The sequence below is a fragment of the Bos grunniens genome, chromosome 10 (genome assembly GCF_055505025.1).
Source record: "Bos grunniens cultivar Pamir isolate PY7600 chromosome 10, Bosgru_T2T1.0, whole genome shotgun sequence".
In the NCBI taxonomy this organism is placed as follows: domain Eukaryota; kingdom Metazoa; phylum Chordata; class Mammalia; order Artiodactyla; family Bovidae; genus Bos; species Bos grunniens.
The window spans coordinates 90,262,918-90,285,788 of record NC_141174.1 but is presented as its reverse complement, the minus strand read 5'-3'; the positions used below and the strand labels follow the sequence as shown (position 1 = coordinate 90,285,788).

The window sequence follows — 22,871 nt, the reverse complement described above, 5'->3', positions numbered from 1 at the left end:
TCTTATGGCTCTGATTTTGTTGACCACTCAGCGAGGAGGCTTTGCCCATTTATAGATACCTCTTGTTGCACTCCTGATTTAAAACATGACACGTAGAATAATACTTAGGTAATTCAGGTTCATAAACTGCATTAGACAGCTACCACCAGACTGAATGAAACACCATACCCTATTTGTTTAGAAATTCCTCTCAACCCTCCTACACTGTTGGTGCAGTCATTATGGAAACAGTGCAAATTCTTCAAAAATTTAAAAATAGAGTTTCCATATTATCCAGCAATCCCACTCCTGGGCATATCTATATACCCAGATAAAATTAGAATTCAAAAAGATATGCGAACCCCTATGTTCATAGAAGCACTATGAACAATAGCCAAAATGTGGAAGCAATTTAAGTGTCTGCCAACAAACAGAGGAATGGATAAGGAAAATGTGATACAAATATATAATGGAAAACTGTTCAGCCATGAAAAAGAACTAAATGGATGTTGCATCCATTTACAACAATATGGATGGACCTAGAGATTTTCACAGTAAGTGAAGTAAGTCAGAGAGAGAGAGAGACAAATATCGTATAATATCACTTATATGTGGGATCTAATATATGACCCAGATGAACTGATCTGTGAAACAGAAACAGCCTCACAGACATAAAGGACACTTGGATTCCCAAGCGGGGTAGAGGTTTGGGGGAGGGGTCAAGAGGGAGTTTAGGGTTATCAGCTGCATACTAGTGTTACATGATGGATAAGCAATAAGGTCCTACGGCATAAGCACAAGGAACTATATTCAGTACTCTGTGATAAGCTATAATGGAAAAAGTATGAAAATAACATATATATATATAATCGCTTTGCGATACAGCAGAAATTAACACAACATTGTAAATCAACTACATTTCAAGAAAAAAAAATAAAAAATTCCTTCCAACGATAGGAAGCTGGTTTAAAAGAATAATATTAATGTGGATACAAATATTTCCATCAATGATTATGTTTTTATATGACTACTTGCCTCCATTTTCTCAAAAAAGTAAAAAGTGATCAACTAGATAAGAAACTTAATGGACATAGAGTCTTTTTTTTTTTTTTTAACCAAGGCAGATCTTTAAAACTTATCTGAGCCCGAAGGAGGAATTGTGCAAGAGAAAAATTGTCCCAAATATGGTCCAGGATAGAATTTTTTTCTTTTTGAATGATTTAATTCATAACTTCCTTCTGGAAATAAATTAAATTTTCTGATTAAAAAAATTAGAAATTTTTCTGATAAACTTAGGGGGATTAAGACTTATTCTGGAAACCCTAGTCAGTTATCCACACAATTGACATCAGTCAAGAGTCTTAGTGACTTTCTAATTGAACATGGTTTTGGTTTTGGTTTTGGTTTTAAATCTAGTTTCACAATGATTATCTAATTACTCACCGAAAGTACACCTCTAAACTGAGACTGCTGCTGCTAAGTCACTGCAGTCATGTCCGGCTCTGTGCGACCCTATAGACGGCAGCCCACCAGGCTCCCCCGTCCCTGGGATTCTCCAGGCAAGAACACTGGAGTGGATTGCCATTTTCTTCTCCAGTGCATGAAAGTGAAAATGAAGTCACTCAGTTGCGTCCGACTCTTAGCAACCCCATAGACTGCAGCCTACCAGGCTCCTCCATCCATGGGATTCTCCAGGCAAGAGTACTGGAGTGGGCTGCCATTGCCTTCTCCAAACTGGGACTACCAGAGGCCTTTCCCCTGACAGCAAGATGGTGATAAAACTTTAACTATAGTCCTAACTAAGCAGTCTCAAGAGTTCTCAACTATATTCTACTTAGTTTCCTGAAAGAATGCTTACCTGCTTGTGAAGGTGAGAACCACAAAATTCAGACAAAGTAACACACAATGCTTATTGACCAAGTTGTTAGACATTTCTCAAACAGATTATTGAGCACCTTTCTTCAGGATAAAACTATTCAGTGTTCTGTGCCGGGGAATGATTAAACTTCAAGTACCTCATATGATTAAAATGAAAGGCTGATAGACTTTGGCTTTATTCTACTCTTGGACTTTGATTTAGTCAGAGACTGAAGAAGATATTTGGTTATACTATAACCAGGAGCAAGGGGTCAATGACATAGAATTAAGGGTCAATGACATAGAAAGTTTCCAGTGTTACAGCTAAGGTAAAAGTGCTGGCTACAGAATGTCCTTTCTTGGAGAAAGCATAAACTTTGTGCCATTGTTTCACACCAGTTTCTGCCCAAACTTCCAATACTTTGCAAATGTTCCTGAAATACTTTCAGCAAAACCTATGTCTGTTGAAAAAGCATTTAATCACTGAGATGATTTTATTTCAGTGTAATGGTGGCTTCCGTTTGGATACTGATCTTTTTTCTCAATCACCCTATTGCAGATGGAGGCATCAGGTCAGTGATTAAACACCGATAGTTTTGGACATTTAATTGCAGTGTCTTTTCAGAAAATCTCCTCACTAAATCTACTACATGTTTCCCTCCTCTGAGTTTAATATAAAAATTGGCCCTTAGGAGAAATATTGGTTCCAATTGTACCATAATTTAACCTCTCCCTTGTTCTTGGACATTTAGATTTTTAAAAACCTCTTTAAACGATGCTGCAGTGAACATCTTTGTACATGTATCCCTACTGCATGATCGTGTGTGTTGTCATTTCCCTCTGGATTTCATTTCATTTTCTGTGAGGTTTACTGAGAAGAGAATGTGCTGCTTTGGGGGACTTGGAAAAAGTATTGTTTTAATGACTAAATTGGCTTCTGAGTGTAAGCGATATTTGTGAAAATGAAGGAAAGAACAAACAGCTAGTCAAGGGCATGACCATCTCGTTTGGCTTCAGCTGATAATGAATCAGATCAGATCAGATCAGATCAGTCGCTCAGTCATGTCTGACTCTTTGCAACCCCATGAATTGCAGAATGCCAGGCCTCCCTGTCCATCACCAACTCTCAGAGTTCACTCAGACTCACATCCATCGAGTCAGTGATGCCATCCAGCCATCTCATCTCTGTCGTCCCCTTCTCCTCCTGCCCCCAATCCCTCCCAGCATCAGAGTCTTTTTCAATGAGTCAGCTCTTCGCATGAGGTGGCCAAAGTACTGGAGTTTCAGCTTCAGCATCATTCCTTCCAAAGAAATCCCAGGGCTGATGTCCTTCAGAATGGACTGGTTGGATCTCCTTGCATTCCAAGGGACTCTCAAGCGTCTTCTCCAACACCACAGTTCAAAAGCATCAATTCTTTGGCTCACCCCAAAGAACAGAACAGTCTGCTCTGAAAATATAGAGCAGTCTCCACCACCTTGAAGCCTTTGCTGTCAGCCTTGGCAAGCATCACATCTTTATGTGGGGAGGAAGGAGGAAGGAGGTTGAGAAGCAGAAAGATGCTTACCCCTAAGTCCCTGGAGCTCAGGGGAGGACCCTACCTGACACTTTAATCCTGGGCGCATATTGAAGTGCCCTGAACTGAGGGATCAGGACCCTGGACAGCTCAGTTGGTGTTGCCCTACCTTCACTACCCTCGTTCTTAGGCAAAGGGTTCCCCTCTTCATATTGGGTTTTACCTGTTTATTTATTAAGTGGAAAAGCTAACTGGTTAGCCCCAGGTAAAAAACCTCCTGAGTTTAAAGGGTCTGGGTTTTGTCATGGTAATAATGTCTAACCTTTCCTTTTTACTCCTCTTTGAAGTTTATATGGTTTGATAAGAAAAAGAAGTCCAAGGTCCAAGGACATATGCCTGGTCCTAGTAAAAGTGAACTGGACTAGTACTGAGTTCTTCTGATGCCATTGCATTCACTAATTAAACAGTTACTGAGCATAAATAATGTATGTATTAGTTACAGTATAGACTAAGATTCTGTAACAAAGAAATCTCAAACACAGCACCTCAAATCGTACCAAAGTGTGCCTCTCTCACACATAACACTCCAGAGGTGGGCAACTGATCCAGGGCAGATAGGCTGCTCTTTTCCATGAGGTCATCCAGGGACCCAGGTCCTTCTGACTTGTTGTCTGGGTCCACAAACATTTCCTGTAAAGATCCAAATGGTAAATATTTTAGGCTTTGCAGGCTGTGCAATCTTTGTCACAACTGCCCAATTCTGCTAATGTGATGCAAAAGCATCCATATCGTTGTTTAGTCACTAAGGTTGTGTCCAACTCTTTTGTGACCCCATGGACTGTAGCCCACCAGGCTCCTCTGTCCATGGGATTTTCCAGGCAAGAATACTGGAGGGGGTTGCCATTTCCTTCCCCAAGGGATCTTCCCAACCCACAGATCAAACCTAAGTCTCCTGCATTACAGGGGGATTCTTTACCACTGAGCCCCCTCAAAGCCCCAAAGCAGCCATAGGCATTACATAAGCAAAGGGGAATGGCCGTGTTCCAATGAAACTGTATTTACAAAAGCAGGTTAGACTTGGTCCATGGGTTGTAATTTAATGACTCCTGCCTTTAGATGTTCTTTCCACCATCATATTCATGTTCCAGACAGAGAAAGGAAGTGGATGGGTTGAAATTTCTCTTATAAAAACAAAATCCATAAATTAAAAATAGTGTGGCATAGTCACACAATGGCATATTCTGAAAATAAGAATAAATGAACCACAACCACACACAACATGGATGAATACCACAATATAATGTTAAGCAAAAGAAGCCAGACACAAAAGATTACATATTGATCGATTCCATTTATGGAAAATATAAAAACAGGCAAGCTAACATATGGTATTAAAAGTCAGGACAGTGGTTGCCTTCGAGGGGCTGGGGTCAGGAACCAGAAGTAGACACAAGAAGGCTTCTAGCTTCTGACAATATTCTGATCTGGAGGATGTAAGTTCCCACATGTGGGTAGGTTCACACATGAAAACCCACTAAACCACAGCTTAATATGTGTTTGCCTTCCTGTGTATAGGTTACACATCAATTAGAAGGTTTACATAAGTTGCAGAAAAAGAGTAATTCAAAAGTACTACACTACTGTTTTCACCTCTTGTCCAAAACCGAATCAAAGGAGCACCCCAAACTGCAAGGGATCTGGGAAATGTGGTCTCTAGCTGGGTGGCCATATGACTCTGAAATTCAGAGGGTTCTTTTATGAAAAGGAAGAAGGTAACAATGTATTCTAGAGACAGTTAGAAGGCTCTGTTACAGTCTGTGCAGCCATCACTGGTCCATGACCGTTATCCCGCTGGGCATGACCTGTGAGGTTCCCCTGGCAATAAAGTTCCCTGGTTAGCCTGCTGTGGGAATGCCATCATCATCTGTAATTCTCTGTGTTGTCTGGATTTACTCTTTGTCAGATTATTTGTCCATGATACTTGATAGCCACTTTTTTTTTTCTTTTTCCCCTTTTTCTTTTTCTCCTTGGAACTTGAACATCATAGCAAGAGCTGCATTAGCCATGAGGGAAATCTCAGAAATCTAAGCACTGATTTCTTTGAGCTTTTGAGCAGTTAAATTAGTAATTGGCTACTTCTCAAATTCTATATGAAAAAATAAGCCCTTATGTATTTAAACCATTGAAATTGGGTCTTTGCTACCCGGAACCAATCACAATTCTTAACTGATATGGAAAGCTTCCCTGACAAGATAATGTTTAAGCTGAGACTAGACAGATTATGAGGTGGCAGATAGAGTAGCAGGGGAAAGTCCAAAGCCCTTTCAGTTGCCTTCCACCACTAATTGCCCACCGTCTTCCAGGCAGGGAGACTAGGGACTGGAGAGGTCAAGAGAGTTCAAGGTAAGATTGATTTGTCCAGAGGTACATTTGACGCTATGCAGAAGGGAGGGCTTGGTAATGAACTCACATTTCTGTGTGTACTTCATGGCACTTATCACACAGCTATCAATTGCATGATCCCTGGTGTGACCACAAGACTGTAGTCTCCATGAGGTCAGGGACAATGCCTGTGATTGTTTATTAGTAGCATAAATCCTGGCACAGGGCAGACATGGAATAATAGTTATTGGATAAGTTATAGCAGAAAGAATTGAATGAGAGGAGGAAGTAAAGAGACACAGGCAGGAGAGTGGAAAGCCTTGGCTGGGGAAGGCACATCTTGAAGGGGACACAATCTCAGGGACAGCCCCCAGGGCAGATTCAGATGACTGTGGTCAAGGGTCACTTTAGGGACCCACACTGACATGCCCATCCAGCTCACAGCCTTTCTCTCTTGGCTACTCAGTGGGCATGAGATTTGAGCCAGCATTCATAGTACTTCACCCCTGACCACAATAACTGATCCAAAATGTGGGTTTGTGACCCAGACCTGGATAATTAGGGTCCCGTCCCAGGAATTGTCAAACTGGAGTTAAGAAAAGAGATTCCTTCCCCCTGTGGCTGTGACAGTGTGAGCCTGGATTTCCCACAGTCTGGTCCAGCTGCCAGGAGATGGCCTGCCTGTAGGAAAGAACCTGATATCCAGAGAGAACAGGGAGAGACCAAGAGAGAGAAAGAGCGAAGGATCTTCAGGCTCCTGATTCCAGCTATCCCTAAGGTCGACTCCACTCTGCTCTTCCCAATTATACGAGCCAATGAATTCCTTTTAAATTCCTTTTGTGCTTAAGAAAGTTAGAATTGCGGTCCTTTTTTTGAAATCTATGAGCTGCCTTTCTCTCCAAAATACATCCTGAACCTGAGCACTTCTCACCATCTCCGCTGCATTAACCTGGTCCAAACCACCACTGTCTCTTGCCTGGATGAATGCAACAGGCTACCATCGCCTCTCTTGCTCCCTGACAAACCACTGTCCACCCAGCAGGCCAATTGACCCTGGATAAATGTCAGTCCAAGGATGTCACCCTCCAGTGATTTCGCTCTACATCCATATCCCTTATCCTGTTTTGTGGCATGAGCTGCTTCTGCCTACCCTGTAACTACTGTGCCACCTCCCACCATCTCTGTGCTTCAGCTGCATTGCCCTTTGTTGTGCGTTTCTCAGACTCGTGAACTTCATTATTTCTTCAGCACCTTTGCACCTGCTGCCCCAAGTCTTTGCATAGTTAATTCTTCATCATTCAGTTTTTAGTAACGTAATTCAGTAATCACAGCCCCCATCTATTTCTGCATCATTTTGCTGTTGAAATTATTCACAGAAATTGTCACTAGTTGAAATTATTTGTTTTACTTACTTTTTTGTGGGCTGTCTGTCCCCTAGAGTATGAGCTTCAGGAGACTAGATACCTTGCCTGTCTTGCTTACCTTGTGTCCACAGTAGGTGTTCGAGTAATATTTATTGAATGAATGAGTGACGGAATGAGGAGGAGCTGGAGTTCCATTCAGGCCCTAGGTCCCCATTGCACCTCCTTTTCTCTGTTGTCCACACCGCTGGCCAGTATTAACTCGTAGAGGAGCTTGCACCTGTCATGTGACTTCTTTCAACCTCTTTTGTCATGTGGGAAATGGGAACCCTACTCCTTGCTAAGCCAGCTCTAAGGATTTTTGGAGATGCAAGGAGCTGGTAGGTAGAAAAGCCCACTGATGATCAGAATTGAATGTGTCTGGCTTGGCTGGGGGACACCTCGCTCCTACCTCCCCACCAAGCCCTTGCTACACAGCGCTGACCTGCTTCCTCCTCTCTGGGTCACCCACACAGCCTCACGTGTCTTGCCTCCCCACCCCCAGCCCTCCAAAGGTCTTATTTTATAGCTTCCTGTGAGGATATCACATGAGGCCATGACCCTCGCTGTGAGAAAGCAGAGGCTGTAAAAGGCCAGCCTTGGCTCCCTGCTCGGTGGTTAAATATTGCTAACACCAGGAAATAGAGCTCCAGCGTGGGCATAGCACACATCCCCCTGCAATGATGGCGCTCCGGACAGAGGGTCCTCCCCAGCCCGTTCCTCTGGGCTGGCAGGAGGGTTTGGATGTTTTCCTGTTACCTGAGGCCAACAGATAAGAAGGAAAGTATCGGGCTCCTGGTTCTTGCTGACTGTGAAAGTCAGATGGAGCCTGTTTGCCATCAGCGGCCACTCATTCAAGAGGTCAGTCACCCCGGAGTGACAAAGGAGGCTCCAGGCATGGGCGTGTGCTAAATGCAGAGCTCCCAAATGGGCCTGGCTGCCACAGGCTCTGCCGCACTGCCCCCCAGGTGACAGCTATGCGGGAAGCTCCGGTGCAGAGACCAACCAGTGTCCCCTGAAAGGAGGAGGAGGAAGAGAGAAATCAGTGCTGCTCCCGCCAGCAGACCAGACGAGTCCTCGGAACCCGGGACCCAGGGTGAGTGTCTTCAGCCTGCCGCGGGAATGGGGTGGCGGGTGCCAGGTGTTTGGCAGGAATCATGTCCAGGGGCAGGTGGTTAAGCTCTGATTAAAATGCAGGCATCTCATACTGAGTGAAGTAAGTCAGACAGAGAAGGAGAAATACCCTGTGATATCCCTTATCTGTGGAATCTAAAAAGAAATGATACAAATGAACTTACTTACAAAACAAACAGACTCACAGACTGAGAAAACAGAACTTATGGTTGCCCAGGGGAGGGATCGTTAGGGAGTTTGGGATGGACACTGTACACACTGCTATGTTTAAATGGATAACCAACAAAGCCCTACTGTATAGCACAGGGAACTCTGCTCAATGTTATGTGGCAGCCTGGATGTTTGGGGGAGAGTGGATACATGTATATGTATGGCTGAGTTCCTTCTCTGTTCACCTGAAACTGTCACAACATTGTTAATCAGCTATACGCCAATACAAAATTAAAAGTTCAAAAGAAAAATAAAAAAGAAAGATAAAAATATAAATAAAGCAGGAATCTCCTGGAGGGGCCTAAGAGCACATGACGACTAAATGCAATACGATATCTTGGATGGGAACCAGAAGCAGGAAAAAGACAATAACAGAAAAGTGAAATGCAAATAAATCATGACATTTAGCTAATAATTTTTTAAAAATTCAGAGATATTACTGCTATACTCTGTAGAAAAAACTGGATAAGTGCTTTGAGGGTAATGTGGCCTTTGTTTCTGTAGCATTAACATAGAGAGGGCCAACGTGTATCCATCTTATCATTTTGTTTCATGTGTTGCTATATTTTTATTATAACAATACTATGCATGTTTAAAAACATACATTCCACTGTGGGCATCAGTCCACATGCAGATGTGTACATTTTTTGATTAGTTCCAGTACCACACTGTCTTGATTACTGGAGTTTTAAAGTGAGTCTGGAAGTTGGGTAGCATCAGTGCTCTAACTTTGTTCTTCTCCTTCAATCCTGTGTTGAGTATCCTGGGCCTTTTGCTTCTCCTTATAAACTTGAAATTCAGTTTGTCAATATCCATAAAATAACTTGCTGGGATTTTGATTTGGGCTGCCTGTATCTTTAGATCACATTGGGAAGAACTGACATGTTGATTAGTTCCACTAATTTAACATCCAAAATTGGAATTTTGGTCCAGAAAGGTATAAATACAATTGATACATACTTTTTTTTTATCGAGGTATAGTTGATTTCAATATTATATGTTTCAGGCGTATAACATAGTGATTCACAATTCTGAAATGTTATACTCTGTTTATAGTTATTATAAACTATTGCCTGCATTCCTTGTGCTGTACAATATATCCTTGTAGCTTATTTATTTTATACATAGTAGTCTGTATCTCTGAATCCCCTACCCCCTCTTGTCCCTCCCTTGCCTTCTTCCCACTAGTAACCACTAGTTTGTTCTCTATGTATCTGTGAGTCTCTTTCTTTTCTGTTATAATCACTAGTTTGTTTTTTAGATTCCATATATAAGTGACACCATACAGTATTTGTCTTTCTTTGCCTGACTTATTCCACTTAGCCTCATACCTCCAAGTCATCCATGCTGTTGCAAATGGCAAGATTTCATTCTTTTTTATGACTGAGTCCATTGTACAGGTGTACCACGTCTTCATCCATATCTGTCAATGGACATTTAGGTGGCTTCCATATCTTGGCTATTGTAAATAATGCTACTATGAACATCGGAGTGAATGTATCATTTGAATTGGTGTTTTCATTTTCTTTGGCTAATATTTGCATACATTTAAAATACACACAAATATACAAAATATGTGTTTTTAGAATATACATACAAAATATATACATTTTAAAATGTAATTACATGTATCATTTTCACAAAGGTAGTAGGTACTCAGGAGAAATGTATACAGTACTGCTGCTGCTAAGTCGCTTCAGTCGTGTCCGACTCTTTGCGACCCCTGAGATGGCAGCAAACCAGGCTCCCCCCACCCTGGGATTCTCCACGCAAGAACATTGGAGTGGGTTGCCATTTCCTTCTCCAATGCATGAAAGTGAAAAGTGAAAGTGAAGTCGCTCAGTCATGTCCGACTCTTAGCGACCCCAAGGACCACAGCCTACCAGGTTCCTCCGTCCATGGGATTTTCCAGGCAAGAGTACTGGAGTGGGGTGCCATTGCCTTCTCCGGTATACAGTACAGAAGTGTTCAGAGTGGATGTCCCATGGGTCTACACCCCAGCCCACTTCCCTAGAGGGAGCTGGTGTTGACATCTCGACCTCCGTGTTCTTTTCTCTGTGGGTGTATATCGGGGGAGGGGGTGCATGTTCCGCATATGCAACAGGGGTCTGTGGCCAATATTACCAATTAATCCAGGTATTCCTGCATCTGAGACTAGACAGAAGATCACAACCCTTAACAAGTGCTCTGGAGAAGTTGGAGCTGGAACACAAGATCACATTGATTGGCCATCCCTGTAATTTGTCTTTCCATTATTCAGTGTATATGTATATATATATATATATATATATATATATATATATATATATATCCTTCAAATGCGTAAGTAGGTAGTGGGCATCTGAGTCTGTGAAACTCTTTTTAAAAAAAAATCTTTCTTTTTCCCTGACTTCCATCTCTGTCTTGGCACATTAGTAGTGTAGTGATGCTTTTGTTGCTAAGTTGTAGCCGATTCATGTACAGCCCCATGGACTGTAGCCCTCCAGGCTCCTCTGTCCATGGAATTTCCCAGACAAGAATACTGGAATGGGTTGCCATTTCCTTCTCCAGGGGATCTTCCTGACCCAGGGATCAGATCCGCATCTCCTGCATTACAGGCAGATTCTTCACTACTGAGCCACCCAGGAAGCCCTTGGCATGTGAATGATGACTCATATATGGAAAACTTGGCTCAGTATTATATTTGTATCAAAATATTTTCCTTCAAAATCTGTAGATGTTTGTTCAGTTTTCTCAGAGCATTTAGAGTTGGAGAAAACTCTGACGTCAGTCTTTTTATTAGTACCTTGTTTTTTTGTTTGGCTGCTTGCCATCCAGTTGTTTTTGGATGTTCCTGGCTGAGCCTGCAAAGGCTATTTTGGATTGGACATCAAGAGTTGGGGGGATTCTGAGATGGCCTCTGGCCTCTCTTTGCCTTGTTGTCCTCTTAGCCCTATGACATGTTTTCATGATTGGTTTGTTCAAAACCCTTTACTTTGATCTCCACTTCTGACCCCTTTTCCTCCCCTCTCCCTCCCATGCCCATCCCCGCACCAGAGATAATTATCTAATGTGTTGAATGTCTCTTTTTAAAAATATGTCTTTGTAAAATGTGTATTTTTTGTATGCATGTATTTTGAATTTTCATAAATGGTGTTGCATGCTCCCTTATGATCCTTGGGGATACTTTCAGGATATGAATACACTCAGGAGAAGAACTGCTGGATCATGTGTACACTTACTTTGACTAATGTGCTCTCTAGATGGCTGCCCCAGTCTACACACCCTGGCAGGGCATAAGGCTACAGCCCCAGAACCACACCAACACCTGGCATTATCCACCTTCCAAACTACGCCAGTCTAATAGATGTCAAGTGGTGTTTCATTTCATTTTAATTGTCATTCTTCTGATTTCCAAAGAGTTTAAGCATATTTTCATATGCTTGTTAGCCTTTTGAGTTTCCTATTTTGTAAACTGCCTGTTTATATTATCTATTAGGATTCTAGTCTTTTTCCTGTTGTTAGAATTCTTTGTACATTTTAGATATCAGTTTCTTCTGGGTTTTAAGCATCACAAGTATCTTATCCCAATCAGAAATGTGTTTACTACTGTATTGATAGTATTCTTCACTGAACAGATCATCTTATTTTGATGTAATCAAATTCAACAGTTTTCTGTTGTTATCCAGTGACTTAAGCTTGTATGGTTTTAAGAAGTGCTACCCTACTTCTCGGAGAAGGCAATGGCACCCCACTACAGAACTCTTGCCTAGAAAATCCCATGGATGGAGGAGCCTGGAAGGCTGCAGTCCATGGGGTCGCTGAGGGTCGGACACGACTGAGTGACTTCACTTTCACTTTTCACTTTCATGCATTGGAGAAGGAAATGGCAACCCACTCCAGTGTTCTTGCCTGGAGAATCCCAGGGATGGGGGAGCCTGGTGGGCTGCTGTCTGAGGGGTCGCACAGAGTCGGACACGACTGAAGTGACTTAGCAGCAGCAGCACCCTACTTCTATTAACTTTGCACTTTTTCCTCTTGCATTTAGGCCTTTAATATTGGAGTCTGTTTTTGTGTGTGTTGTTCGTTAGATGTGCATCTGTGCGTGATGTGTGCTAGTCGTGTCCAACTCTTGTGACCAAGGACTCCAGGCTCCTCTGTCCATGGATTTCCCAGGCAAGAATACTAGCATGGGTTGCCATTTACACCCCCAGGGGATCGTCCCAACGCAGGAATTGAACCTGCATCTCCTGCATGGGCAGGTGGATTGGAGCCACCTGGGAAACCCCTAGATGTGCAACTGGTCTTCCTTTCTCCATAGAGTGAACCAGTTTTCCTGACACCATCTACTAAACAATTCCTCCTTTCCCTACTGGTCAGCAGAGCTATCCTTACCTTGGAAATATTAAGTTTCTGCATGAATATAGGTCTCTATGAAATCTCTGTTCCCATGCCTTGGCATAATGACGTGGTTTTATGTCAAAACCACATTTTTTATTATAATACATCTCAACATCTGATGGGGCCAGTCTCCCCTCTTCGTCTTTTTTTCGATGTTTAGGTGCTCAGTTCTGTCTGACTCTGCAGTTTACTTTGTCTATATAAATACTAGAATAAGTATATCAAGGTCCTCAAAAAACATCCAGTTAGAATTTTGGCTGAGATTGCATTGAATTTATAGATTTAGTTGGGGATAACTGATATCTTAGTAAGTTTATCCTGTCTGAAAACATAAATCCCACTCTATTCAGATCATTTATTATTATTATCTTGTTCTAGAGTTAAAAAATGTTCTTCAAGGGACTTCCCTGGTGGTCCAGGAGTTAAGAACTCCATGCTTCCACTGCAGGGGTCACAGGTTCAATCTCTGTTTGGGTAACTAAGATCCTACATGCCCTGCAGCACAGCCCCCACCTCCCAAAAATTCTTCATATGCTACTGTGCTACTGTGGGATGCTGGGATGCTACTGTGAATGATCTTCTTTTTATTTAATTTTCCAGTTTCACTAATAATGGGAGAAATACTATTTCGAGCTTGTATACAGCAACTTCAGTGAATGCATCTATTAGTTCTATTGTTTATTTTTCTAGGTATTAATAGATGATCTTGTCATCTGAAAATTATGAGTTTTAACTCCTTCTTATCAAGTTTTACACTTCCTTTTCTTTCCTTATAGCACTTGTTAGGACCTCTGCTGCTGCTGCTGCTAAGTCGCTTCAGTCGTGTCTGACTCTGTGCGACCCCACAGACAGCAGCCCACCAGGCTCCGCCGTCCCTGGGATTCTCCAGGCAAGAATACCAGAGTGGGTTGCCATTTCCTTCTCCAATGCATGAAAGTGAAAAGTGAAAGTGAAGTCGCTCAGTCGTGTCCGACTCTTAGCGACCTCATGGACTGCAGCCTACCATGCTCCTCCGACCTCTAGGACTATATTAAACTGTAATGGTCCAAATTTAACCAGCAGCTACCTTTGTCTGGCACTTCACCATTCTCCACTCTGGGTCCTGGGTATTTTGATATCCAGGAGAGAGACGGTGATAGGCCCAGCCTTCATCACGTGGGGGAGACAGGCACCTGTGATTGGCCAGCACAGGAAAATCCGCTGCTAAGGAAACTTAGTGAAGGAGTGGGTGGACTGCAGACGCTCGAGGGGATGCTCGGCAGGCGAGACTGGAGAGACCCTGCAAGAGTCGGTCCCACAGCCCATCAGTGGCTCAGTCCTTCCCACACCCGCGTCAGTGCTCCTCCCCACGTGTAATGAGTTTTAATAAAGATTTGAGTGGCTCCCACTTCTATGGTCTCTGCTCAGGCCCCACCTGCTCCGGGAGTTCCAGCTATTTCAGTCCTGTAACTTTGGGCCCAGGGAGAGGCAGAGTTTGGGCCCAGGGTTTGGGCAGGGAGGGGAGAGTAAGTTGGGGTGGGATATCCATTCATGCTCCGTTCTTCGTTTCCAGGAGTCTTCAGGCCTTTGCCAAGGGTCATAACCTTAGTAGGCCAGGAAAGCAGCTGGGAGCGAAGGGGTCTGAGAACTTCCTTGTCAGAAACATATCCCAACCAGGAGCAGGGGCATGAACTACAGTGAGAAGCTAACCGGAGCCCCACCCATGACCGAGGTGCCTCTGGAGCTGCTGGAAGAAATGCTTTGGTTTTTCCGAGTAGAGGACGGTAAGCGGCGGGGATGGGTGGTGGAGGTGCGCTCTCCTGGCTGAAGCCCCCATCATGGTCCTCTCCTCCACGGCAGGCTGCACGTTTCCTCCAGGGCAAGAACTGAGGCTGAGGGTCGCACTACCCAGAGGGGCCTGGCTAAACTGCGCTCTCCTTTCCTCGGGTCTGGTCGCTCATTTACTCATCCATCCTGTCATTCACAAATATTTATTAAGTTCCTTCTGTGCACCACGGACTGTTCTCAGCATGGGGGTTACAGAAGTGGAAACACAAAAATCTCTGCCCTCATAGCGCATTCCTTCTAGTGAAAGAGGAAAACCAGCAAATGTCTAAAATGCATAGCGTGCTGGTGAAATGAGTAATAAGGAGAAAATTTAAGCCAAGAAAGGAATAGGAAGTGTGCAGCCATGGAATGTAATGTGGTCAAGGAAGGCCTCCCTCAGAAGCTGATGTTTGAATAAAGGCTTTCAGGAGGTGACAGAATTAGCCATGCAGATTATGTGGGGAAAGGCATTCCTGGTAGAGTGAACAGTAAATGCAAAAGCTCTGAAGCTAGATGCTGCCTCATCTGGGTATGGTATGGACAGATCCTGATTCTCCAAACTCAGATGAGCTACTTTATGTATTATCTGCAGGCAGCTTGTCAAATCTAATTTAACTGCCACCCTTTCTTCCCTCCCTCCCTCACTTCTTTCCTCCCTCCCTTGCTTCCTTCTTCCCTTCCTCCCTCCCTTCCTTTCCCTTGTACTGCACTTGGCCAGCCCCTAGCAAAACTCTGAAGATGGTGAAGTTTATCTTCACTACACACCTCCTTTCCCCACTATTATTATCCCACTGCAGTGCTGTCTCCCCCAGGTAGATGAGAACTTCTTTGGAGCAGAGATCTCTTCTCCCCCTATCCCCTACTTTGGACCAGGAGTTCCCTGGCTCATCTTCAGCTTGGTTAGTCTCTCTCTACAATATGTGGCCCACAGCAGGGGGAAGCTGATGCTGTGAGTTGGTCTGTTAGGGGCCTGAGGGGCACCCGGCCTGTCCTCAAGGCTCCATCCTGCATGTCCCTCCCCAGCAACTCCTTGGAATTGTTCCATGTTCGTCCTGGCAGCCTTGGTGGTCATAATAAGCTTCATCCTCTTGGGAAGGAACATCCAGGCAAACAGGTGAGGAGCTGGTCTAGGGGTGGTCTCTGAAGGGTGGGGAAATCTAAAGAGGGGTCATCTAGAGACATTGGCTGTCCACCCTTTGGGTCAACAAAATGCAGCCTGCAGGGTTTTGTTTGTTTGAGAACCCAAAGCTGCAGAAAAACTAGCAGCTATCCCCGATGACCATTCCCTGGCCAGCAAGCAGGGTGGGGGCTGGTGTGTCTCAGAAATCAGGATCACTGGCTCTGGAGTCATACAGGCTGGGTTCAGATTCCAGTTCTGCCACTCACTAGCTGGGCAAGACACGCAGTACCTCCAGGCTGGCTTCTCCTTCTATAAATGGCAACCGTGATGGATTCTTTCCTTATAGGATTGTGGGGAGTGCTCAGTGGGGGCTTTTGCAGAATTAGGGATGTGGTTACATGGGAAAACCTTGTGCTACTCCAAGGCCAAATGCAGGGCATGGATAGAGACCTGAGATTACTTGGGACTCCTGGGTAATTCTGACATTTTTATGACAACAATACTCCTTAACCCTGGATGAACAAACAAATCACCTGCGGAAGAATGTTAAACACAAGATTCTGATGCAGAGGGTCTGTGGGGGAGGGGACCTGGGCACTGGCATTTTGTTAAACTCTCTGGATGAGTCCAGGACTAACTTTTGAAAGCTCCTTGAGGGCGGGAACTACATTTGACTCAACTTTGCTTCCCCAAGCAACTGGCTCAGTGTCAGATTCTAAAAGTTATTCAACAAATAATTGGTTCACTCATTCCTTCATTCATTCAATAATTACTATATCCTAGTAACTAGCAGTGGGAGAAGGCAATGGCACCCCACTCCAGTACTGTTGCCCAGAAAATCCCATGGATGGAGGAGCCTGGTAGGCTGCAGACCATGGGGTCGCTAAGAGTCAGACATGACTGAGGGATTTCACTTTCACTTTCCACTTTCATGCATTGGAGAAGGAAATGGCAACCCACTCCAGTGTTCTTGCCTGGAGAATCCCATGGACGGAGAAGCCTGGTAGGCTGCAGTCTATGGGTCTCACAGAGTCGGACACGACTGAAGCGACTTAGCAGCAGCAGCAGCAGTAACTAGCAGTAACTTTTAAACAGTAATACTGAGAATCCCTCCTCAGATCTGTATCATGGTTTGCAATTTTGAAGGCACCTTCACATTCTCTCACTTGATCAAACCAGCCCTGTAAAGTGGGGCTGGCACAAGTTACTTAGTCCCACTGTACAGATTAAGCTCACTGAGGATCCATGGAAGGATTGGCCAACGTCCAAGCTCTTCTTCCTATGCTGTATCTTATGTCATCTATGAATCCTCCTCATAGTTTTGATATAAAGCCAGAAAGAAAGAACTCAGTTATTTCGTTCACATCAGTAACTAGTCGTTATGAACTGCTACAGCTCAGTCATCATTCATTCCACAGAATAAGCCGAGCACTGCTGTGGGCCAGGTTCTATGCCGAGAATGGGGACCACAGGGCTAGACAAGATAGATTCAGCCTCGGTCTTATGGAGTTGACAGTTTGGTAGGGAGACAACTGTAGTTGAGAATGACAGGTGATGACTGTGGGATATACAGAGGTGGGATCTAGGGACTTGAGGGCAAAAAAGAGATGGAGGCTGTGCTGACCAAGGGACAGCACACCCCAAGCTCAAGGGAGGAGCAGGAGGGCCCAGGGGGCTGTAGTGTGGACTCTGGGGGCGGGAGGAAGGGGAGGTCAAGAGGCAGCAGGGCCCAGAGTGTACACGCCCTGGGGGCTCCCTAAGGAGTTTTCAGGTTCTAGCTCATGGGCACTGGGGAGCCAGAGAAGAGCTTTGTACAGGGACATGAAAGGTTTATGTTTTAGTGAGATCAGTCTGCTAGAAGGACCCAGAGGGGTAGTGCCTCTGAGAAAGTGAATTTTCCTCTCTTAGACTGTCAGGAAGCATCCGCCTCGGCAAAGTCACCTCGGAGACAAGGCAGCTGTCCTCAGGAGCAGCAGACAGTCAGATGTTCCCCATCTGACTGTGACCCAAACAGATTGTCTGGGCAGTCAGCTCAAACCCTGGCGGGGTCTCTCCACTAGGAGATCTAGGGGTGGGGACTTGGAGTAGAACCACCTCAGAGGGAAGATGTTTGGGTAAGTTACTGGTAGGAAGGCTGGATCTTGGATGCCAGGTTCCAGAAGTGGGCAGTGGGGAGCCAGTGAAGGTACTTGAGCTGAGGACTCTGGAATCATGGCTGGTGTGCGTGGGCCGGTTTGGAGACATAAGCACCTAGAGGCAGAAGGATTAGGTAGGAATTTCCATCTAGGGATGGAGTGGAGTGAGGGTAGGGATGGGGTATAAGGACTATACTAAGCAGGATGAGAGTATAGCTTGGTGAAAAGAACACAGGACTGGGAGTCAGGAGAGAAATGCATGACCCAGGCACATGCTCCTCAGGCCCCTCTGAGATATTATGTCACTTGCAAGAGAAGCAACAGTAGCTGAGTTCACGGATGGCACTGCGGGTTTGGTAAGATGATGCATGGAGAAGTCTAAGATGTTTCTCTGCCAAAAACCTATCAAACCATTTCAGCTTTCTCCCCAGACTGTTTCCAGAACTGTGTACTGGATCTACCCCCTCAAACTTGCTAACCCACTTGGGAGCCCCAACCACTGCTCCAACCACTAGATACCCCCATACAGGGAACCCACAATCAATAGTGTTTCTCTCCTCCTAGAAATCAAAAGAAGCTGCCACCGGAAAAACAAACTCCAGAAGTCCTGTACTTGGCTGAGGGTGGAAACAAAGATGACAAGAACCTGACCATCCTAACAGAGACTTTGCTCTCTGAAAAGCCAACTTTGGCTCAGGGAGAAATGGAGGCAAAATGCAGTGATGTGCCGCGGGTCCGTCTTCCAGACCCACAAGAACCTGAAAGCTAGTCAGGGTGCAGGGCAGTGCCCCCGGAGTGTTCACAGACAGAGTGAGTGAACTGCAATCAAACTAAAACCCTGTTTTGAAAAAAATGAACAAAATCTTTTTATTAAAATGCTTCTGGATGTGGGCAGTTGGAATTGCATAGTTTGTTCAAATGGCGGTGGGCCACACAGAAGTGGCTTGGAGTGAAAGTGCGAAATCCAGAGCCAGCTTGTGGGTCAGGAAGCCTGGTCAGACTCCTCACATGGTCTTGAGGAGTTCCCAGCCTCCCTCTGACCTCGGCTTCTCCATCTGTAGAATGTGGCTGAAGCCTGGGCTGGAGCTCCTGTTTTCAATCCAAGCTCCTGGAAGGGCTGAGTAAGGAAGGGGCAGGGTTCTGGGCTCAGAATTCCTTTCCCCTCCCTTCCCTCCATCTGATCCACCAGGGAAGCCCTGGACAGAGGAGCCTGGTGGGCTACAGTAGATACAGTCGCACAGAGTCGGGCACGACTAAAGTGACTTAACATGTATACACTCCCTTCCCTCCACTGCAGCCCTCTCCTTTACCTGCTGATCTGCCGAGGGTCCATGAAAGACTTCCTCTGGGCCAGGGGCCCTGTGGTAAACAGAGCTAGAAAACTATGAAAGCCCCTGCCTCTGAGACCTTTCTCTTACTAACCATGGGATCCCAAAGGATCCTGTGTGTGAGCCACCATGCTGCAGTACAAACTGGGATGGCAACCCCAAATAATTTATGCAAAATTTATGAACCCAAAATGCTATAGGTTCTATCTTCCAAAAGGGGACTTTGAACACACAGACCCGTTGCCAAAGATCCTAGGTCCTGCCATCCCAGACTAGAGACAGAATACGCAGAACACTGTTTCTCCTTACTGGATGCCTGGTACACCCAGTGTGGGGTCCCTGGAGTCCTGGGTGATTGTCATTGGAGAAGATGACTTTGTTCTGCAGTTTTGATCAGTCACCTTGAGAAGCCTGGTCCTGAGGGTCTGTGGACAGAGTCCTTGATTTAAGGTTGGAAAATACAGGGGCCCTGCCTCCCGGAGAAATACCCCGGAGGCTCCCCGCACTGGCCAGCCTGCAGCACTTTCCCTCCACCTTCACTGAGAGGCAGAGCACTGGAAATAGCCCTTCCCCAGACAGCTTTGCTTCTCACAGGCTGAGTAGGATTTCTCAACTAGATTTTACTTGAGTAAACTGTGGGGTTTGTGGCCTGGGGGTTCTGCGAGGTCAGAAGACAAGGGGAGGGTCAGGCTCCAGCCCTGCAAAACCTGCCCCTGCCCTGCCCTGCCCATCCACCAGGAGGTGCTGGGACTTCAGGGTGGGCTGCTCTCAAGCCTCATGAAGGCCTCATGAAGCTGTCCACCCAGAGCCATCCCCTAGGGGCCACATCAGGCCTGGCTTTAGCTGGAGCAGGAAAGGGGATGATGGCACCATGACGGACGTTGCCATTTTCTTCCATTTCCGGCTGACCCCAGGTCTCCACGTTGTCACAGTGGTGTTTCCTTCAGGGTGAGGGATACAGTGGTTACCATGGAAACTAAGGCCTGGAGGGAACAGGAGCAGCATTCCTGTCTGTCCCTACGGCTCCTACAGTGATCTGGGTGTCAGGGACACTGTCTGGCGCTGGAGGAGGGGTCAGCTGTCTGCCGGACGGTGAGGGCTACTATTCCATCAGAAGGAAAGCCGGTGGTGAAAAGCCAGCCCCTGCCCGGCAGACCTCCCAATGCTGAGCTTGGGATCCTGAGCAGGGGCCTCAGAAGATCTTGAAGCCCTTCAATAGTGTCAGGGTGGGTGCCTTGCGCTTGCTCTGAGCCCGGGATGACTTCACAGTGACCAGCTTGGCCTGTGCCACAGCAGGCATCTCCTTCAGGCTGGTGGTAGAAAGTGTGTTGAAGGTGCAGCTGGCCAGCCCGTGGCGGGCTGTGAGTGGGGCCTGGTGATGCACAGCTCTCTCCTCCGAGATGAAGAGCGGCCTGGCCAGGGAGTTCTTCTCCAGCTCCCGCCGCGCCTCCCGTACTGCCTCATGGAAGACGTGCTGCACATGCTCAAAGTCCAGGCAGGCAGAGACCTCGAAAAACAGGCACCCGAACCTGCCCGCCAAGGCGGCGCCCTCTGCCTGGGTGACCTGCCTGGCGAGGAAGCAGGGGGAGTCAGGGTCAGGAGCATCCGAGTCAGGCAGGCCTGGCCCTACTCCTGGCTCCTCACTTACCAGCTCCATGACCTGGAGCCATCTTCATCGCTCTGAGGCTCAGTTTTACTCATCAGTAAAATGGGAGAATGACAGCTGCCTCTCAGGGTTGTTCAGATTAAGAAAGACGATTTGTGTCAAGGGCCGAGCACAGTCCCTGCTCACTAAATGGCAGCTGATGTCACCTAAGCCAGAATGTCAGAACGAGGCTCAGGGGAAGGGAGAAGCTGGCCCAAAGTCCCTGGCTAGACCCTGCCAGTGGCCAGAGGAAGATGGCCACTCTCAGCCCCATGTCTCCTCAGCTCATTTCCTTGGTCAGGAAATGAGCCGCCCTCAGCCCTGGGGTGTGGATTAAGCTCTGGAGAGAGGTGGTGGTTTGGTCAGAAGGATGTGAGACCACGGTGTCTACAGAGGCCTGGTGGGCTATGGTCATGACTCAGGACGCCTGTGGTCGGCAGAGCTCTCATGGCTCATGGGAACTTTTGTCTGCCTGCCCAGAGACAGCAAGGGTGACAACACAAGAGAGGGAGCAGCACCTATTCCCACTTTATCCTGTACCCCCTCCCATGATGGTGGGATCGTGTATTTGTAACCACCTCCCATGATGGTGGGATCGTGTATTTGTAACCACCTCCCATGATGGTGGGATCGTGTATTTGTAACCACCTCTCATGACTTAGTAGCAGCAGCAGCAGCAGCTCATGACGGTGGGATCAAGTATTTGCAACCACCTCTCATGAACTGTATAAAAGGTCAAAAAATTATGATGCCACAAGATGAGTCCCTCAGGTCTTAAAGTGCCCAATATGCTACTGGGGAAGAGTGAAAAAGACTCACCAATATCCCCAGAATGAATGAAGTGACTGGGACAAAGCAGATATGACACTCAGTTGTGAATGTGTCTGGTGATGAAAGTAAAATCTGATGATGCAAAGAACAGTATTATATAGGAACCTGGAATGTTAGTTAGGTCCATGAATCATGGAAAATTGGACGTGGTCAAGCAGGAGATGGTAAGAATAAACATTTACATCCTAGGAATCAGCAAACTAAAATGGATGGGAATGGGCAAATTCAGATAACCATTGTATCTACTACTGTTGGCAAGAATCCCATAAAAGAAATGGAGTAGCCCTCATAATCAACAAAAGAGTCTGAAATACAGTACTTGGGTGCAACCTCAAAAATGACAGAATGGTCTCAGTTCATTTCAAGGCAAGCCATTCAACATCACAATAATCCAAGTCTATGCCCCTACCACCGATGCCGAAGAAGCTGAAGTTGATCATTTCTATGAAGACCTAGAAGACCTCCTCGAACTAACACCTAAAAAATATGTTCTATTTATCATCAGGGATTGGAATGCAAAACTAGGTAGTCAAGATATACCTGGAGTAACAGGCAAGTTTGGCCTTGGAGAACAAAATGAAGCAGGGCAAAGGTTAACTGAATTCTGCCCAAGAGAATGCATCAGTCATAGCAAATACTTTTTCAACAACACAAGAGATGACTTTACACATGAACATCACCAAATGGTCAATACCAAAATCAAATCAATTATATTCTTTGTAGCCGAAGATGGAGAAGCTGTATACAGTCAGCAAAAAACAAGACCTGGAGCTAACTGTGGCTCAGATTACCAGCTTTTTATAGCAAACTTCAGGCTTAAACTAAAGAAAACTGGGAAAAACACCAGGCCAGCCAGATATGACTTAAATCAAATCCTATATGAATTTGCAGTAGAGGTAATGAACAGATTCAAGGAACTAGATCTAGATAACAGTGTGCCTGAAGAACTATGGACAGAGGTCCATAATATTGTACAGGAGGCAGTGAACAAAACCATCCCAAAGAAAAAGAAAAGCAAGAAGGCAAAGTGATTATCTGAGGAGGATTTAGGAATAGCGCAAGAACGAAGAGAAGCAAAAAGCAAGGGAGAGAGGTACATCCAATTAAACTCAGAGTTTCAAAGAATAGCTAGAAGGGACAAGAAGGCCTT

The 22,871-nt window shown here is 45.5% G+C and overlaps 2 protein-coding genes across 12 annotated transcripts in view; one reads left to right on the top strand and one right to left on the bottom strand.

Moving 5' to 3' along the window:
- Positions 1 to 2,734: 2,734 nt before the first annotated feature.
- RASL12 (RAS like family 12) overlaps positions 2,735 to 22,871 on the bottom strand; it is a 32,997-nt gene continuing 12,860 nt past the window's right edge. For 2 of the 6 annotated variants that reach the window (XM_086323028.1, XM_086323029.1), the window contains exon 5: positions 18,759 to 20,813. In XM_086323028.1, the coding sequence (XP_086179154.1) occupies positions 20,438 to 20,813 (376 nt within the window). In that variant the 3' untranslated portion in view covers positions 18,759 to 20,437. Of the gene's footprint in view, positions 4,041 to 14,670; positions 14,810 to 18,758; positions 20,814 to 22,871 lie in introns of those variants that run through there. The other 4 variants (XM_086323031.1, XM_086323030.1, XM_086323033.1 and 1 more) reach the window with 4 other exon arrangements.
- On the top strand, positions 8,012 to 18,808 carry SLC51B (SLC51 subunit beta). 6 transcript variants are annotated; one of them, XM_086323034.1, is made up of 5 exons: positions 8,012 to 8,228; positions 13,633 to 13,745; positions 14,409 to 14,619; positions 15,686 to 15,776; positions 18,482 to 18,808. In XM_086323034.1, exons 3-5 carry the CDS (start codon positions 14,523 to 14,525, stop codon positions 18,684 to 18,686), a joined length of 393 nt encoding a protein of 130 aa, XP_086179160.1. In that variant the 5' UTR covers positions 8,012 to 8,228; positions 13,633 to 13,745; positions 14,409 to 14,522; the 3' UTR covers positions 18,687 to 18,808. The 6 variants fall into 6 exon arrangements, with proteins under 6 accessions (XP_086179160.1, XP_086179161.1, XP_086179165.1 ...); XM_086323035.1 differs by having other exon boundaries at positions 8,069 to 8,228; positions 13,633 to 13,759; XM_086323039.1 differs by lacking the exon at positions 13,633 to 13,745 and having other exon boundaries at positions 8,105 to 8,228.

What these genes read in the sequence shown, in the direction of transcription:
- SLC51B (XM_086323034.1), top strand. Translation starts at nt 14,523, where the DNA reads ATGAACTACAGTGAGAAGCTAACCGGAGCCCCACCCATGACCGAGGTG. An exon ending in GTTTTTCCGAGTAGAGGACG is followed by an intron (nt 14,620 to 15,685) that starts GTAAGCGGCGGG and finishes GTCCCTCCCCAG; the next exon opens with CAACTCCTTGGAATTGTTCC. An exon ending in AGGAACATCCAGGCAAACAG is followed by an intron (nt 15,777 to 18,481) that starts GTGAGGAGCTGG and finishes CTCTCCTCCTAG; the next exon opens with AAATCAAAAGAAGCTGCCAC.